General features: G+C 48.1%; 2 protein-coding genes across 4 annotated transcripts; both read left to right on the forward strand.

The window, feature by feature from the left end:
• The first annotated feature begins 367 nt into the window (after positions 1-367).
• Positions 368-5357, forward strand: LOC123097997 (protein DETOXIFICATION 14). The gene is made up of 7 exons (XM_044519867.1): positions 368-810; positions 2662-3206; positions 3293-3379; positions 3457-3513; positions 3611-3849; positions 4626-4831; positions 4934-5357. Exons 1-7 carry the CDS (start codon positions 544-546, stop codon positions 5015-5017), a joined length of 1485 nt encoding a protein of 494 aa, XP_044375802.1. The 5' UTR covers positions 368-543; the 3' UTR covers positions 5018-5357.
• A 3093-nt stretch (positions 5358-8450) lies between these two features.
• On the forward strand, positions 8451-13562 carry LOC123144531 (uncharacterized). Of its 3 annotated transcripts, XR_006471634.1 has the most exons (5): positions 8451-8689; positions 8768-8948; positions 10955-11500; positions 12809-12938; positions 13071-13562. XR_006471634.1 is itself a non-coding variant. In XM_044563740.1 (4 exons), exons 2-4 carry the CDS (start codon positions 8778-8780, stop codon positions 12845-12847), a joined length of 756 nt encoding a protein of 251 aa, XP_044419675.1. In that variant the 5' UTR covers positions 8451-8689; positions 8768-8777; the 3' UTR covers positions 12848-13060. The 3 variants fall into 3 exon arrangements, 2 of the variants coding, with proteins under 2 accessions (XP_044419675.1, XP_044419663.1); XM_044563740.1 differs by lacking the exon at positions 13071-13562 and having other exon boundaries at positions 12809-13060; XM_044563728.1 differs by lacking the exon at positions 12809-12938 and having other exon boundaries at positions 8461-8689; positions 13071-13554.
• The last annotated feature ends 855 nt before the right edge of the window (positions 13563-14417 follow it).

Raw genomic sequence — 14417 nt, forward strand, 5'->3', positions numbered from 1 at the left:
TGTTCTCGCCGTGATACTGGTCGTTCGGTGGTTCATGATACTCGATGCATTTTTTATTATATTATCATTATTTGGTATAGAAGGTGCTTTATATTTTCTGGTGAACTTTAAAACAAGACAAGACGACGCCAACCAAACCTGGTTGGGAGGATGGACATGATGGTTTTTTATTCACCAGGGCGCTTGAACATGCACCCATTTTCGAAATCTTTTGGCGTTCGAAACTAAAGCGGGCAAGAAAAGCAAGAGCAGAAAAGGCAAGGCGCTGGACGCGGGGGGTGGGGGTGGGGGTGGGCCCCCCTGATAGAGAGAGACCATATATGGACGCCTGTCGACCCGCGATAACGATATTCCCGAGAGAGAAAGAATCCAGCCCCCACCCGCCGCCGCGCCGCTGATAGCGAGCGTGACAGAGCCCTCCCCCATTAAAACCCCCCGCCCGCCGCCGCGTCCACCGCCACCGCCAGACCACGCAGCCCGCAATCGCCGACCGAGGCACCGCCGGTGGTCGGAGAAGCGCTACGAACGCCGAGGACGCCCGGCATGGAGGACAGAGCGCCGCTGCTGCCCCGGCGCCAAGAGGCGGCGTCGGCGGCCAAGAGCGGCGGGTGGTGTTGCGGGTCGGCGGCGGCGGCGGAGGCCAGGAAGGTCGCGCACGTGGCGCTGCCGATGGCGGCCGTGAGCGTGGCGCAGTACGCCGTGCAGGTGGCCTCCAACATGATGGTCGGACACCTCCCCGGGGGCGTGCTGGCGCTCTCCGCCTCCGCCATCGCCACCTCCCTCGCCTCCGTCTCCGGATTCAGCCTCCTCGTACGTCCCCCCTCAGCCCCCCCTCTCTCTCTCTCTCTAACACACGCGCTTGATTCCGGCTTAAACTGATCGCCGCATTGCCCTGTCGCAACCGTGATTTGCCGGCGTAATAATCAACAAGTGATTCGCTGTTGCCATTGCACGATCTGGCCAGAAGCAATTGGTACGAGTCGTCCCTAGATTCAGTTTGGGGGTTTGCGGTGCGGTGCGGTGCTCATTCAGTGTATGAGCCTGGGTGGTCAATCTCGAGTTGAACACAAACACCTCGCTCTTGCTGCAAAGTGTAAAGTGGCCTCACTAGCAACGAAATCGTTCTCTCTTTTTCTCTGTAGGCTGTAGCCAAGTACAGTGTTCTTTCCTTTCTACTACTCCCTCTGTAAACTAATATAAGAGCGTTTAGATCACTAAAGTAGTGATCTAAATGCTCTTATATTAGTTTACGGAGGGAGTACCTTATAATAGTAATATGTCATAACAAACTTGTGTGCGTCCTGCCGCTGAACATAGGTAGCTACTGGTAACATCAGAGTATTAGTACCAGTTTTACCACATGGCGCGATCAATTAAATTATGCAAAGCTCACATATGTTTTTTTTTTGAAAAGGGGGTTTACCCCAGCCTCTGCGTCAGAAAGATGCATACGGTTCATATTATTAAAAGGAAATCCAGCAACAAAGTCTCCAAGTATCGAGGTGCGAAGCTCACATATGTTCAGTCTGCTTAAACTGTTTGGTGAAAGAGGTGTGCTGGAAACCGGAAAAGTGCAAGTTTAAGCCGTAGTTAAGTCTCTCAGGCATATTTCTATAGTGTCATTTGAAAGGAATCAATCGGTAGGGGTTTAGTGTTTTGTGTCTGTTTCAATAACCGGGATATCGCTCCACTGAAGGATTGATGCAGGAATGGAACTACCCATGTTCCGTCAAACTTTCAAGTCAACTTTGTTACTTGGCGTGGTCATACTTCAAGAACACTTTGTTATTTCGATGCAACAATCTTAAAGTGGTCGTGGGCTGTTACTCTACATCTTTGTTTAATATTCTGAACAGTTTAAATACAACTGTTTTCTTTAAAATTGCACATATTTGACCCCAGTAATCTGAGTACTCTACTTTGCATGACAGATTGGAATGGCTAGCGGTTTAGAAACTCTGTGTACGAGTCCAATGTAGAGTAGGTTTAGTTTGGGGGTTTGTGGTGCCGCGTGCTCATTCAGTGTATGGGCCTAGGTGGCCAATCTCGAGTTGAACACCAACACCTTACTGTAAAGTGTAAAGTGACCTCACTAGCCGCAAATTATTCTCTCTCTTTTTTTCTAGGCAATTACTGCATTCTTTCCTTTATATACCTTATTAAAAGGTATGTATCAATAACAAACTTGTGTGCGTTCTGCCGCTGAACATTGGCTGTTTATTACCACGCCATGGTGCGATCGGTGAAATTTTCAAACCTCACATATTGCCCACTGAAGCAGAGTACCAACTAAAGAAAAGTCATATTGACATTACAAGGAGTAGCCCTCATTAAAAAGGAATTAGGAGGGGTTTAGTCTTTCCTTGTTTTTTCCAACTAACTGTGACAAAGCTCCACCGAATGGTTAATGCAGGGAATGGCACTAACTATGTTGTTCCATCAAACTTTCAAGAGTAGCTTTGTTATCTGGCGTGTTCAAAGTTCAAGTACACTTTGTTATTTTGATGCAGCAGTCTTACCATGTGTGGGCTTAGGGGCTTAAGATTATACGCTATTACTGCCAATCCTTGTTTAATATTCTGAACTGTGTTAACAAAACTGTTTTCTTTGAGTTGCACATTTTTTACACCAGTAATCTGAATACTCTGCTTTGTATAACAGATTGGAATGTCAAACGGCTTAGAAACTCTCTGTGGTCAAGCTTACGGGGCCGAACAATATGGCAGATTGGGAGTGCAAACCTACAGAGCTATGGTCACCCTGACGGCTGTCAGCATTCCAATCTCACTTCTCTGGGTATTCATGGGAAAACTCCTCACCCTCATAGGCCAGGACCCCGTGATCTCGCATGAAGCCGGAAGATACATAATGTGGTTGATTCCGGCCCTCTTTGCATACGCTGTCAGCCAGCCCCTAACAAAGTTCTTACAGTCTCAGAGTCTGATAATCCCTATGCTTTGGTCCTCCATTGCAACATTGCTCTTGCACATTCCTGTTTGCTGGTTATTGGTGTTCAAGACCAGCCTTGGGTACATTGGGGCCGCTTTGGCGATAAGCGTATCGTATTGGTTGAACGTGTTCATGCTTGTTGCGTACATCGGATGCTCAAACTCTTGTAAGGAGACATTCTCGCCTCCCACACTCGATGCTTTCAGCGGAGTGGGTGTGTTCATGCGCCTAGCTCTGCCGTCTGCACTAATGTTATGGTAAGCACATCAGTGTGATTCAGAGTGGCCACGTGCCACGTTACTTTTCACCATTGAGCTAACGAGTTTCCGTGTGAATCTTCCAGTTTTGAATGGTGGTCATTTGAGGTCATTATTCTTCTGTCTGGACTTCTACCCAATCCAGAGCTGCAAACTTCAGTTCTGTCTACATGGTAAGAATTTCCCATGTTAGGTAAATAAGCACTGATGGTAATATTTGCATCATATTCACGCACGTCTTTTTGTGCAGCATGACAACAATCACATTGATGTATACTATAGCATATGGGATTGGTGCTGCTGGAAGGTACAAATAGAAGCTTAACATACTTCTAGATATTACTTGTTTTTTGGATGGAATTATCATTTGATGACGGCATTCTGTATTTTTATTCAATGGGCAGCACTCGTGTATCAAATGAATTAGGTGCTGGGAATCCTGAAGGTGCTCGACTGGCTGTCCGCGTTGTGATGTCTATTGCTGTGACTGAGGCAGTTCTCATCACTGGGGCACTGTTAGCATCCCAGCACATCTTGGGCTATGCATACAGCAGTGATAAAGAGGTTGTTGATTATGTCAATGCAATGGTTCCCTTCATCTGCATCTCAGTTGCTGCTGATAGCCTACAAGGAGTTCTCTCAGGTTAAATTTTCTAACTAATAATTGATCTGTCAATTTTACTGTCCCTTCAAAAGAGAGTGATGTTATAATGATTTCGGCAGCCATAAGCTATACTTGTTTCCAGCCATGACACCATACTGTGATATATATCTCCGCCCTGTAGTTTGATTTCTATAATTCAGTACGTAGCTTTTATCCAGTTTGGTAATAAGCCTTGCTAGGTAGCTAGTGAAACTATTATTTGTGAGTCATGCTGATTTCGCAAAGACATTACCAGGAGGTGCCACTTATTAGATTTGTTAATATTTCGCTATACTAATGCTATTTTGTGTTGTGGAAGCCGACATTGTTACTTGGGCTGCTACTTGTTTGTTCTTTCAAACATGTGCTCTTATGTGAACATGGATGGCGGTGTTTACATCCACACACATCTGGCTGGGATGATGTAATCTTAAGTGGGCGCCACCTCACTAAGTATGCAATCGCCTGCACCTTTCTTCTAGCTAGTGGAACTGTTGTTTCCTTCACAGGGTCTGTTTCACTATATGTGCAAATTCATGCTTGTCGACAGTTCTGGACAGGCCAAAATTATGAACTATACTTGCTCAAACATATGCTCTTGCCTGGCATTTCCAACATAAGCTTAATTTAGACACTCGCAAGATCCTCATGTACAATGACATCATATCACTAAACTCCAATAGAGAAGATTCTGCTCTTCCTGTCCTTTCTACATAGTTTTAGCACCAGATGCATTCATGTCTACTGCTAACACACATTGTGCGTTAATCATTCAGGTATCGCTCGAGGGTGCGGGTCGCAGCACCTGGGCGCCTATGTTAACCTCGGTTCGTTCTATCTGTTTGGGATTCCGATGTCCCTCCTACTCGGGTTTGTTCTGAAGATGGGAGGAAAGGGGCTCTGGATGGGCATTTCCTGCGGCTCCATAGTGCAATTCCTACTTCTGTCCGGCATAGTGTTCTTCAGCAACTGGCAAAAGATGGTTTGCTCCTTCATCTCAAACCTTGCAGTTTCTTCATGCCAGTGTTGATCCTACACGAAAGAGAAAACCTGATTTATGTGGAGCTGCTTAATGTTTTTGCAGTCTGACAATGCGAGGGAGAGGGTTTTCGGCGGAACCCCGGCGGAGAAGGAGCCTTTGATGTCTGATGTAACGGGCGCTGCCTAATTTTCTCGCGAGTTGCTCAATCCCTTGACCCGAACTTGAAGCGGACGACACGGCAGCTTAATCTTGTCGCTGTAGATGACAGTCTCAGAGATGTGTGTGTATAGAGAGGCGAGTTTGCTGAAGAACCATAGTTGCCGTAGTTGACAGTCGCCGTAGTTGTAATGTTGCAATTTTGCTGAGGTCGGAAAAGAATGATACATACAGTAGCAGAAATTCAATGGGTGGAAGTAACACGGGCGTAGTTTCGGTAGCCATCTTCTGGTAAGATGTTGCTAACGGATCCTAAAGCAGAGTACCGACTTTTTTTTTATAAAAATAAATAAAAGTGATGACTTTGCCATAGACATCCTTAGGATATGTCTTTTTTTTAGGTTCCGAATTTAATTCAGAATTGAGTATGGACGGCTGTGTTTATCTTACCGCAAGGTTCTGTTTGCAGATTCGGGATTTATGACTTGCAAATTACTTCCTCCATAAAGAAATATAAGAGCATTTAGATCGCTACTTAGTGATTTAAACACTTTCTTGGGTAGATGCATGAGAGAGCATTATTCGTCTGCCGACCTTGCTCACTCTCCTGAAAACATGAGAATGTTTGCGCCTGCATAGCTCCGTAGCTCCTCCCATTCTCTGTTTTACCCGACTTGTGTTACAATGGCACAAGTGTGGAGCTTGGCCACTTTTGATGAACCGCACCGTGCGTCGCTCCTAGGGGACAGAGATCAGGTGACATGCACGTTTGCATGTCACCATGTGCCTTGCGGCCGAAATTCAAATTTAGACATTGCGAAAAAATTTGAAAAAAATCATGCATGTTCACAGCACATATTAAGATAACCTCTGAAAAATTCAGATCAAAATTCGAAACATACATCAAGAAACAAAAAAGAGAAGTCTGTCATGAATAGTTCGTGAATGGTTCTATGTAGACTATTCACATCTGAGTTTCTCTTTTTTGTTTCTCGATGTATATTTCGAATTTTGATCTGAATTTTTTAGAAGTTATCTTAATATGTGCTGTGAACATGCATGATTTTTTTTCAGATTTCTTCGCAATGTTTAAATTTGAATTTCCACCGCAAGACACACGGTGACATGCAAACGTGCATGTCACCTAATCTCTGTCCGCTCCTAGGGGCGGGCAGCATTAACCAAGCCGCTGCTAGGCTTCCTTAACTCTCTCCTCTTCCCATCGCCGCTGTCGGAGGATCCCGTTGGGCAAAGCCCTCACCAACGAACGTCGGTAGCGGAGCTTCTCTGGCCCGTGACGAGGCAGTGGCTTGAGGGGCACGGTCGGTAGTGCTCGGGCCGTTGCCATGGCACGGGGGTTGTGCTATGTGGATTTGGGCGCGGGACAACTGTTGCGGTGAGGTATTGCGTGGGGCTAGCGTCATGGCCAATGCGGCTGCTCGGGGAGGCACATGTGGATGGGCCGGGAGCTCACGTTGAGTCGTTGATGGTGCGGCGGCGAGCCTCAGAGCACAGCAGCTTGAGCATGTGGCATGGGCATCTCTCCGGTGCTCTTCGTTCTTTGGTGGGCCCTCGAGATGGGTTAGTGAGCTTAGTAACTCGGTGTGACATGCATGCGACTCCGAGCGAATGTTCCGCGCTCCGGCATCGACACCGCTTGCGGGTGTCACTTCCCTCTTGGCGGCGTCGTTGTGGTCCTCCTCTCCATGCCAGGACTTGGAGGTGAAAACTCTAGGATGTCGTTTCGGTCTCGATGGCAACGGTGCGTTGCATCGTAACCCATCGCCTGGTGAAGTTTCTTCTACCCTGGATAAGACAATACAGTAACGAGCGTCCAGAAGCGCCCGCCACAACTAAATTCAAGTGGCGGGCAACAATAAAGACCCACCACTCAAACTTTTGGTTATTTCAAACTTTTTTGGCAACGAGATATTTGTTTCTTTTTGAGTTCTTTTGGCACTAATTTGAGCCCATCTATAATCCATTTCGCAGTAGTGTAATTCACTAGGATATTGAGGCTTTTTTCTCGTGGTCAACATGTTTTCTGTGTCGCAAGCTTTGGACTTTTAATCGATCAACTTCCCACATGTTCAGAACATGTTTCTATTAAACGATGAACATCTCACTTTGTTAATTTTACTAGCTCGGTTGCTCGTAGCAGATTGGTTTAGTTTGTTTCTTTAGGAGGGGCTAAGCTCATCACCCTTTTTGAGGTAAATACACAATGAGTGCCTAAATTTGCCATGCGTGGTCACTTTGATGGCTGCAGTTGTAACATACATGAAACTAGTGCTCGAACTTGTTAGGCCGTGCAATTACGACGCTTCCTCCCGTATCTGGACATAACAGTCACTTTAGTGCCTAAAGTTACAGAATACATGAAATTGATGCTCAAACTTGTCTGATCGTGTAAATACGATGCTTCCCCCTTATTCGGGAGTACACCCTACCCGCCCCTGCACCTGATGATCTTTTTTTGCAAGCCCACCTTCCCCGGCCCCTCCCCTCCACCTCACATTTTATTTGATTACGTAAAAAACCTCAAATATAGACAGGGACTGGTGCATGTCAGTATTTTATTTAACATGTAATTAGGCCTGCTGACCATATCCCAAGCGGCTAGGCGAAGGATTACCTTTGTGCATCACATTTCTTTTTGCACATAGGCTATGCTTCTTCATTTGTCAAAGTCGGCATTCGGCAATATTGATGGTCAATGCAATAATCGTCATCACCTTTTTTTGATGGGTCTTTCAATCAGATGACATGGATCAAGCTGAACCGCATGGACCTTTGGAGCCCCATCTTTCATTCTCAACAAAGATATAAAGAATAGTGTAGTCACTTCAGGGCACATGGTGACATGCATGTAGCTTTCTATAAGACATGCATGAAGTTTGGAGCAGGGCTAATCGGCAATGCATGGCACCCTATGTGCATGTTGGGGCTCGCAAAATGGACAAGTTGTCCGCGATCTACGCGATCTAATATACCCCCTTCATCCCATAATATAAGAGCGTCTTACTAATGTACATATGTCAGGTAATTTTTTGGTTTGAATTGTGTTTCACAGAAAAGTAAAACTACGCCTCTAACTGTACACTACTACCGCACATGGAATGGATTGGCCTATCTTTTTTTTTTAGAAAGACTGGGCTATGGGTGGGTGGTAGCTGGCAATGGCATCAGTAGTGAACAAGGCAGGCGGGAACTAAAACGAGCTAGCTAGCCTTTTACGCGTTGCCCGGGTGCAACACCCCCGTGCTTTCCTTTCCTGTGCCCCTGCAACGTCGCTGCCATGAGACGACATCACATGCCGCCGCACCGGACTCTAGACCGGAAACTGCTCGACACGTCGTGGGTGTTGGGAAGTCCGTCTCATCGCAGGCTGGCCACTGCGTTGCTTGACTCGATCGGTAAATGGGAGGAGCACGCCAAGACTCTAGCTAGACGAGAAACAAGAATTACTTACTGTGCAACTCAGGCTGGCTGCGCCTGGTCGACACGTCGTGGGTGCTTGCGCCGGCCCAAGCGAGCGTCTCACCAAGGTTCCAAGAAGCACGCCAAGGTTCCAAGAAGCACACCAAGATTCAAAGAAGCGTTACTCGGTATAAATGGGAGGGGCACACCAAGGTTCCAAGAAGCACACCAAGCTTGGAAGCAAACAATAAGCTGCAGGAAGCGCCGACCAGTTGACGGACGGTGAGTGAGTCCCATCTTCGTCTTGGGCTTCTTCTTCCTCTGCCTTGCGCATCTTTCTTGCTGATATCTTCCGGTCAGGCTTCGATCCATGGATGCCGAGATGCCTCTTCTGCAGCTTGTGACCCAGGCCAAGAAGCCGATGGCCGCTCCTCCGCTCCAGGATGCTACCCGGCTGGCCAGCGCTTGGGCGCTTGTCAATGCAAGCATCATCATCGTCTCCTACGCCTTGAGCTCCGCCATCGTCCCTGCACTCTGCCAGGTAATAATTAACTGTGTTGGCGCCGCTCCTCTCGCAGCGCCGACCTTCTTCTTCTACCTCGAGCTGCCTCGCACAACTCTCCTGAGGTTTCTCTCTTCTTCTCTCAAGAACACACGCACACATGGTTGGAAACTCACACGCACACACACTAGCCAAAGAAAAGAACAAAAGCTTCGCTGAGACTCTCTCCTTTGGCAGCCACAAGTGCTACATTTTCTCTCTTCTCATTTATTCAACCAAACGGGATTACACTGCTTAAATAGACTCACACACGTACTGCCCAGCAGCCACTCTCGGCCACTAACATCACATACCGACTAATCTCTAACAAACTGACCCACTCACGCCACTTCACATGCACCCATCTAATCTTATCTTGACCACTTCTTCCTCCTAGAATCACTCTAGGCACACGACCCTCACGCAGCTAACAAACTAACTGACTCTCTCAGCTCGGCTAGACAAGATTAATCCTAACATTCACCTCCCTAATCTTGTCATGTCAACTCCTCTAATCTTGATGCAGATCACCTGCAACCTTTTGCCATGAACTTTGCCTTCGCAGCACCGAGACCACACAGGACATCTTGCTGTGGATGACGCCGTCACAGCGCCTCTCACCCCACCATGGATCTCCACTTGCACCGTCAATGCACCTGGTCACGTACGTCTTGCCGCCACCATCGCAGCGACTCATCTTGGGTATGGCATCACACACCGAGGATAACTTCATGACGACGATGGCATCACACTACCGTCGACTAGCTTTGCGTTGATCCTCATGACGACCTCGCGCCGCCGTACATCTTCTCAGCAGCATCTCACTGTCGTCTTCTTGGAACGGCATCTCACCGTCGTCTTCTCGTGGCAGCATCACACTGTCGTTGCTAGCGCCCGACGGCATCGCGCCGCCGCCGCACCGAGCGGCATCGCACCGTCTCCTTCTTGTGGCGGCATCACACCACCGCCTCCTCCTCGCGGCATCGCACCGCAGTCTCCTTGTCGCCGCAGCATCACGCTGTGGCCTCCTCTTGATGTGGACGACGCCTTTGCGGCGCCGATCACCACGCCGTCTTGCCACACGCAGCGACCACCTCTTGACGTGCACGACACCTTCTCGATGCCGATCATCACGCCGGCTGAATCTAGCGGCATCACACCGCAACTGGCCACCAGCAGCACCACGCCGCTGATGACCTCCACCTCGCGCCGTCAACCTCCGCATCACATGGAGTCCACCGCGCCGCCACGCAGGAGCTCCGCAGCCTCCATGCCGCCGTGCAGCGCCGCCACGCTCGCCGCGGTGCCGTGCACCTCCATAGGCCGACACATGGCCCGGAACTTCATCGCGCGCCGCTGACGGACGCCGCCACCGTCGGCACGCCTCCGGCCGGCAGGAGCAACGACGCCCCAAGACAACCAAGCTCTGATACCAATTGTTGGCGCCGCTCCTCTCGCAGCGCCGACCTTCTTCTTCTACCTCGAGCTGCCTCGCACAACTCTCCTGAGGTTTCTCTCTTCTTCTCTCAAGAACACACGCACACATGGTTGGAAACTCACACGCACACACACTAGCCAAAGAAAAGAACAAAAGCTTCGCTGAGACTCTCTCCTTTGGCAGCCACAAGTGCTACATTTTCTCTCTTCTCATTTATTCAACCAAACGGGATTACACTGCTTAAATAGACTCACACACGTACTGCCCAGCAGCCACTCTCGGCCACTAACATCACATACCGACTAATCTCTAACAAACTGACCCACTCACGCCACTTCACATGCACCCATCTAATCTTATCTTGACCACTTCTTCCTCCTAGAATCACTCTAGGCACACGACCCTCACGCAGCTAACAAACTAACTGACTCTCTCAGCTCGGCTAGACAAGATTAATCCTAACAAACTGTGACCCGTGCTCCAGTCAACTACCCCGGCCCCTGCCCTGGATCATTCTGAGTTCCCGACTGATCTATCATGCGCCAATTTCGTCTTCGTCTTCATGCAGCTGCCGTGCTGCGATTTATGCAGGGAGGACGCCATGGAACGCGCCCTCTTGATCGGGCTGTGGTGTTGCAGCGCACTTCAGGCGGCCGCGGCGGCGCTGGCTCTGCTTCTTCTGTGCCGCCGCCACCCGATCCGCCGTGCTGTTGCCTACCTCGCCGTCGCGGTCGCCATCGTCGGTCACTTGTTTGTTGTCCGGCATCGCCCCGCTCGCCGCCGACGCCGGACTAGGACCCGTCTTGCTCTTCCCCTTGATCGTCTACGCCGCGGCGGCGGTGGTGCTGCTACTCCCGTGCCGTTGCCGCCGGATCTGGCATGCCCTCGCCTACCTCACGGTCGCGGTGGTGGCCGTCGTCCTCGGCTGCTGTATTTTGGCGAGCTTCGTTCCCATCGCCGTCGACACAGGACTAGGCTTGCTCATCGTCTTGATAGTCTACGTGGCGGCCATGTTCACCCTTGCGGTGGGCGACCTCAGCTTCATGGCCCTGCTCCTGGGAGGAGAATATCCCTGGGACTGCTGATAGCTCATGCCCATGGATCAGCTCATGAGGTACTCACGTACTCCCTCCGTTTCTTTTTTGTCTGTATATAGGTTTGATCAAAGTCAAGTTTTGCATAATTTGACTAATTTTATATTAAAAAATATCAACATTTATAATATGAAATCAACATTTTCAGATGCATCATGAAATGTATTTTCATATTATAGTATAGTTTAAGTATTGTAGATGTTTATATTTTTTAATATAAATTTGGTCAAACTTTGTGTAGTTTGACTTTAACCAAAACTTATACGCGGAGTAAAAAAAAACGGAGGGAGTACGTTACGTAATGATCGATTTGCGGGGAATATTAATTAATATTGTGGTGCACTTCATCTGCCTAGTATTGGACCTTAATTTGATGCTGAGTTACCCTGTTATTTGTGTGATTGAGATATGCTATTGAGTACGTAGTATTGCTGAACAAGCTACTCCCTCCTTCCATTTATATAGGGCCTAATGCATTTTTTAAGACCGCCTTTGACTATTGACAAGATTAATAATACATGACATGCATAATGTGAAAATTACATCATTGAAAGCTCCTTTCACATATAAATGGAGTCTGCTTTGATGTAGTATTAATTGGACCTTTTTCTCTGCATGATCATCGGTATATGCGTAGCTTCGGTATAATAGATGTTGGTGAAATCGTCTATGTATGCATGCACTCATGTTGTATTTGGCGTTAAGCATTTCATTGTGCTGGCAACAATTGGCGTATCAATGTTGCATGGAATAACCAGTCCATCAGGGATGAGTTGAGGCCCTCCTTAATTTTGATGTCTTGGTTCACTTGGGAGTCAAAAATCGCCATTTGCTTATGGAACAGACCCACACGCTGCGCACTTGTATGAGCGAGAAAGGCCTTCATGACTAGTCACTTTAGCGCACATGCTGACATGCATGTAGCTTTCTAGAAGACATGCATAAAGTGAGCAGCATGAAAATACCCTTTGGCTCCCGCATGTATACACACTATATATGATGATTTTTTTTAATAATTAAACAAAAAGTCAAAATAGCTCAAAAGTATTTTTAGATTAAACTTGACTTACTTGCACACTAGTATATAAATTTTCACAAAAAAAAACAATGTTGACTTTGCAGAGAAAAAGATAAAATATATTTGCTATTATAGGTCACTATTCATGCTATTTTGACCGAAAATTTGTCTTTTTTTGAAAAGAAGTCGAAGAGAAATTTTCTTTTTGTGAAACTTTTCACACTAGTACAATGAAAAGTCAAGTTTATTTCAAAAATATTTTTAGAAAATTTTGACTTTTTATTGAATTGCTATTTTTTTTCCCATATAGAGTACATATGTACTCAGGAATCAAACTTCCCCTCCGTGAGCAGCAGGGCAAATCAGCAATGGCAGGCTACGTGCATGTTCGGGCTTGCAAAATGGACAAATGGTCCGCGGTAACATGCTAATGTACATAGGTCATCTTCGTCTTGGGCTTCTTCTTTCCATCTTGTGTTTCTTTTGCGACACAAAATTAAACAACTAACTGTGGCTTCCAAACTTATGAGTATTCGGCGGTGAATTACGGGCTATTGCATCCCAATTTGCAGGCTAGGAGTAAGCTTTCTCGGAGATCTTCAGCCCCTGCCGAGACGGCATCAGCATTTCAGCAACCTGCTCGAGTCTTGCCGTGTCTACGCCTATGAAATCACTCTATGATCTCTGACAATAACTCCACAACCACCTGAAAAGAGTTCATCTGAAAAGGCTGCATCAACGTTCGGAATTTTATGGCCAGGGGTGTGGCTTCTTCTAGTTTTTCAGACGTGAGATGGGCTTCATGTTTAGCTGCTCCCATTCCCCGTTAGGTGTACAAACTAAATAACAGAGGTCTTCACTGATAACCGTTGGTTAGCTGAATAGTTTGACACGAGTAGTACTCCCTCTGTCCCTAAGTGTCTCAACTTTATATTAAATTTGTGTCATACAGAAAACTATTGTGTATGTAGTAAAAAAGCCTTTCGCCCCGCTTTATATATAAAGCAACATCCTCAACAACCCGGTACAAACACCCGCCAACACTACACACGTACACATGAAAGGCAGAATACATACGCGCTGAGCACAACAACAACACCCCTAGCGCTACAAGAGCAACCGGGGTCCTCAAGCATGAACACGCCACCGGGAAGATATGAAGCAGCATGCGACAAACCGTAGGCTCCAAGGCGACGCCTCCAGGAAGGATACGACACCGGGGCGCCGCCACCGCCCGACCCGACGATCAGAATTTGCTCTGGAGCAATACAACAGGCAATGATAGCCGCAACGATGCCTTCAAGAAGGGAACGAGCTTCCGAACGCCACACCCCGGCGACCACGTGGCCCACACGGCCATGACCATCGGGCAGCACCTAACCACGGGCTCTGCTAATGAGCACCGCGGAACCACCACCAGGGCTGCCGCCCCGACATCCAAGACCTTGACACCACCTCACTCGAGACCCGCCGCTACCCAACCAAAGATACGAGCGGAAAGGAGCCTTTCGCACCCTTGGGCTGCCCTAAAGCTGAAACCCAATAGACCGGCCAAAACTGGTCTCCATCTACCCGTCATGTGGCACCGGATGCGAGACGCGGTCAGTCCTGCTGTTGGGCGCAAGACGAGGTCGATCCTGCTGTCGGGCGTGAGACGAGCGATGGAACGTAGCCAGGGGAGGGTCGAACCTTCAACGACGATAGCGACCAGACGACGAGGACAGGGACTGTAGGTCAAAATGGACTGCCTACAAATGAGCCAACGCCAGAAAACCAGTTGTCGCCGCAGCCAACCCGCCGAACTGCCATGATATCGGCTCAGTGAATGGAAGCCGCCACGCCCAGTGGGCTGAGTCACCTCGCTGCTGCCGCCCACAGTCGGAGCAGCCTCCACGCCGGGCCGCTACCCCAACCAATGT

The sequence above is a fragment of the Triticum aestivum genome, chromosome 1B (assembly GCF_018294505.1).
Source record: "Triticum aestivum cultivar Chinese Spring chromosome 1B, IWGSC CS RefSeq v2.1, whole genome shotgun sequence".
NCBI classification, from domain to species: Eukaryota; Viridiplantae; Streptophyta; class Magnoliopsida; order Poales; family Poaceae; genus Triticum; species Triticum aestivum.